Source organism: Cucurbita moschata, unplaced genomic scaffold (genome assembly GCF_002738365.1).
Source record: "Cucurbita moschata cultivar Rifu unplaced genomic scaffold, Cmos_1.0 Cmo_Scf00004, whole genome shotgun sequence".
In the NCBI taxonomy this organism is placed as follows: domain Eukaryota; kingdom Viridiplantae; phylum Streptophyta; class Magnoliopsida; order Cucurbitales; family Cucurbitaceae; genus Cucurbita; species Cucurbita moschata.
In genome coordinates, this window is record NW_019268520.1 from 7,070,614 (window position 1) to 7,074,914 (window position 4,301).

The window sequence follows — 4,301 nt, forward strand, 5'->3', positions numbered from 1 at the left end:
GGTCTCCTCTCTAGCCAGTGTTATTCCCAACTTTGAAGTATGATGAATTATATGGATGACGACCCCTAGCAGTTACCTGATGCACAAAGAAATGCATGTCACGTGTATTCCTATTCGTGCTACTCTAAGTAAACATCAATCTCCCCTGCAAGAAGAGGAGAGGAGGAGGGGACATTGGATTCCTGTATTCTTCCGAACTCTCCATATCCCAAAGAGACTATTTGTCTCAGAAGAACAGGAGTCGTGTTTTTTTTTATAATAAGTCCCTTTTTATAGTGTTAGTTTCCAGTTTTCATATCAAAAGACCACAGTGACTGTACATCTGGTGAGGGAAACAGACCCCCAACAGGCGGCTTCACAACCGATGGCCTTCCAGCACACATCCCTGCGCCTTGTGCATCCCATTCGCTGCCACAAAAAAAAAGTAACCATCAGTAAAAAAAAGAAAAAACTGCAATTTCGCTTTCGCTACTGTGAAGAATCATTAATGACAATCATCATCAAGCTAAGCCATCCATTTAACAGATATGCACAGCATAAGGTCATCAAAATGGCTCAAGAGTTAACTCTTTGCATGAATCTTTTTTTTTTTTTTTTTTTTTTTTNGTTTCCCACTGCTTATTTCCCGTATTACTGTTATTAAGGAATAATAAGGTGGCATGTTAGTTTATGTTAGATTGTAGCTCTGATATGATCGGAATATATTAAATTTATCCACTGTGTACTCAGAAATCGAAACACAAAAATAGTCCTCCGGGAGCCTCCAGTGACGTTGATATTTGCAATAATTGCGAATAAAATGGAAAAAAGAGAGTGGCACGTATTCCACATTTTGGATTGGGGAACAAACAAAAGGCAACCCACGAAGACGTGGACCAAGTCTTCTTAATTTTGGGTCCCACCCGCGACTTTGATTCAATTATTCACCGGGTCTTCGTAATTGGAAGTGAATGGAATGTTATTAATGGGTGAAATGTATTTTTGTGTTCATACCTTAGTATTTGTATTGAATATTTTTGATAAATTTTAGAGGGAAAAAGTTGGTAGGACAGCCGTTCTAACTTCAAAAAACTGGAAAAGGTAAAATAGGCAAAGCAAGCCGGTGGCTATTTTGGGCCCCCAAATGCTTTACCATTTACAATAAATTTGGACAGTTTGGGCGTGGGCCCAGAACCAGCCCAATTGGAGAGTAAGGGAATTTAGTTGAGCAATTATGGATAAAAAATAAGTAAGAAAGAACCAGCCCAATTGGAGATTTAGTTGAGCAATTATGGATAAAAAATAAGTAAGAAAGAACCAGCCCAATTGGAGATTTAGTTGAGCAATTATGGATAAAAAATAAGTAAGAAAGAACCAGCCCAATTGGAGATTTAGTTGAGCAATTATGGATAAAAAATAAGTAAGAAAGAACCAGCCCAATTGGAGATTTAGTTGAGCAATTATGGATAAAAAATAAGTAAGAATACCTGGATGCAATTAATTAATGAATCCTCTAACATTTCAAACATTGCCATAGCAGGGGGCGAGCAAAATGGAAGCTCACACCCTTTTTGGGACTGCAATCTTCACTCTTCTCATTTCTTTTCCTTTCCTTTCCTTTCTTTCTTTCACAACATTCTAATGCTTGCCTTTCCGCATTCCCTCTCATGAACCTGCCTGCTCACTCAACCCTCCCAACACCAATAACCTCTCATTCATCACGTTGAACGCCGAGGGTTTGGATTTCTTCAACGCTCCGGGCAACAAAATTGCAACAATCCCATCAGGAACGCCTCAGTCCTTGAGCTTTCTGGCGCTGGGGAACAAAACTGGGAATCTGGGGCTATATTATTACTCCTCCGACAACGGAAATTTCGAAGCTTCATTTCGAGCACTGAGAACCAGTTGTGAGCATCCTCTTGCTTGTAGCCCATACGGGGTTTGCACCTTCTCCAATTCTTGTTCGTGCATTAGATTGGAGACGGAGAAGAAGGGGGCGAGTCCGGAATGCGGAGAGGAAATGAGCGGTGAATTTTGCGGGGGAATAGAAGGGGAGATGGTGGAATTGGAGGGCGTGAGTAGCATTCTAAGAGGTGATCGTAGAAGAGTGAATGTGAGTAAAGAGGAATGTGGGGAATGGTGTCTGGAGGACTGCGAGTGCACGGCGGCGTTGCATTATTGGAAGGAGTGTTATGTGTACAGAGAGGTGATAGGGGTGAAGCAGATTGAGAAGGGAAGGGGATTGAGTTATATGGTTAAGGCCCCCAAAAGGGAGTTGGTCGAGGCCGCAGGACTCGGGGAGCTTCAACAAATGGGTGCTTACAGTAGTGTGCGTGGTGGAGGGGTTCCTTCTTATCGCTGCTTCCGGAGGCATTGCCTATCTCTTCCTCAAGAGGAGGAGCAAGAATTTGATGGACAGAGATACCCATTCTTGACTCTTCACTTTCCTTTTTTTCTTTTTTCTTTTTCTTTTTCTTTCTGCTCCTTTTTTTCTTTCACCTTTTTCTTATTGCAAACTTTTGTTGAATCGTTGATCGTGGTTTTATTGGTGGGCCGAACCTTATTGTTTCGGCCCACTTTGTTTGCTGATAATGTGAATGTGGGCCGAGTAAAGTTTGGACGACAAATGGGCCGAACTGCTTCATAGGGGGCTTTTCTGTAATTTCAGGAGACCACGAACAGAGAAGTAATAGTAACAGTAAGCGAAGTTGTAAAAGAGTGGGAAAACAAGATACTCAAGATTATGTTTGAGTAAGAGAAGAGATAAAGACTTGGTTAATTCACTGTATGTAATGAATAAAGAAGGGGCGAGGAGTGGGTTTGGAAGCCAATTCCAAATAATCCCTTTTCACCCCGCCATCATCCGGATTTTTCTGAGAAAATTCATGTTTTCAGCTCCTTTTTTTTTTGAAGTTTTGTTCTGCTTTCTCCGTTTCATTGCATTGTTCTTTTGAACAACATAGCCAACAAGTGTTTTATGTCGAGTTGTAAATACTTCGGAAATGGCGAAAATAGGGACAAAATCTGATGTGGGCTCTAGGAAGGAGCTCAATCTGATGTGAAGGAAGCAGTCTGTCGTTTCGGTGGAGTCGGCTACTGATTCGTTGAAGATGTCGTCAGTTGAGGGAAGGCTGAATCAAACGAGGCAAAACCTGCATTCCAACATGGATGCGCGTGGCACTGAAACGCTCTAGGAGACACATGCTCAGCAAACAAAATCGGTATACGCCAAATTGTGTGAAGGTTGAACGACGACAGGACAGTTATCAGAAACAGCATAACAAAAAGCGAAAGAAATCGGTTTCCTTTATTCTTGGCAAAGCAGAATAATGATGATCAGAAGAGAAAGAAGCCAATCCCTAATATCAAATGATAATGTGTTGTATAAGCTTGAGTTGAGCTGTTTGTTGTGTGCATGTAAGCATCCAAGATTGTGAACCATAGTTTATTATATCTGCTTAGGAATGTGTCTGATATGAATGATTGGGGATTCTTCAACCACAGGGATTTCATGGCGACCTCTTTAGCCACTCTGATCTTCACGCAGCTTCAAGGTGATTGATTAACAATTATGAGATTAACGAACACTTCACAAAATAAACTATGGTTCACAAGTGCTTTCATAATTGCGTTCACCTTTTAAGAATACGAAAAAAGAACAAGGAGCAGGTACACCACAGCAGTCAATCTTTCAGATTTGAGCATTCATTTTGGTTTAATCAAATGGGAAGTGTAGAGCAGTACGTTCGCACAAATCTATGATTCTCAAACCCAGAGACATGCAAAATGCAAGTCCATCATCCCAAACAAACAAAATTTCCAATAGAATTGGGAGAAAGGATGCATGGGGCAAGACAAGGGCATAGGAGCTAATCAACTATAGAAAACAGCAAAGGAATCAAAGCGTTCATATGCAGCTCAGGGAGGGAAGTAAATGATAAAATCTTATCTGCAATGCAACCGAAAACTACATTAAAAGTATACACGTGGAAGTTTTTGGATTTTGGGGTGTCCCTAAAGTGGGGGAGGATAAGTAACATATAAATTTCCATGCTGACAAAACAGAAGTGAAAGAGTGTGAGTGTGAGTGTGAGTGTGTGTGTGTGTGTGTGTGTGTGTGTGTGTCTAACAGAGGTCGAGCCAGTGATTTGGTGACCAAATGAGATACTCCACACATCTATGAGATGGCATTCAAGTAATAAGTGAGGCATGCAAGCAAGAGCAAGAAAGGAATATAGCTTCAATGGAGGCCCCAAAAGGGGAATTGGGCATTTTTTTTTTAACAAATTCTTTTTTTTTTTTTCCCTCTTTTTTCTTTTAAG

General features: G+C 40.9%; 2 protein-coding genes across 2 annotated transcripts in view; one reads left to right on the plus strand and one right to left on the minus strand.

Annotated features, from left to right (window-relative positions):
* The window catches only part of LOC111441637 (protein LURP-one-related 15-like), a 5,511-nt gene extending 4,836 nt beyond the window's left edge, over positions 1–675 (plus strand). The window contains exon 4 of the mRNA XM_023078698.1: positions 605–675. The gene's annotated coding sequence lies outside the window, so the exon portion shown is untranslated. The remainder of the gene's footprint in view (positions 1–604) is intronic.
* Positions 188–4,301, minus strand: part of LOC111441636 — a 10,671-nt gene continuing 6,557 nt past the window's right edge. Inside the window, exon 4 of the mRNA XM_023078697.1 lies at positions 188–408. Within this exon, the coding sequence (XP_022934465.1) occupies positions 279–408 (130 nt within the window). The 3' untranslated portion in view covers positions 188–278. The remainder of the gene's footprint in view (positions 409–4,301) is intronic.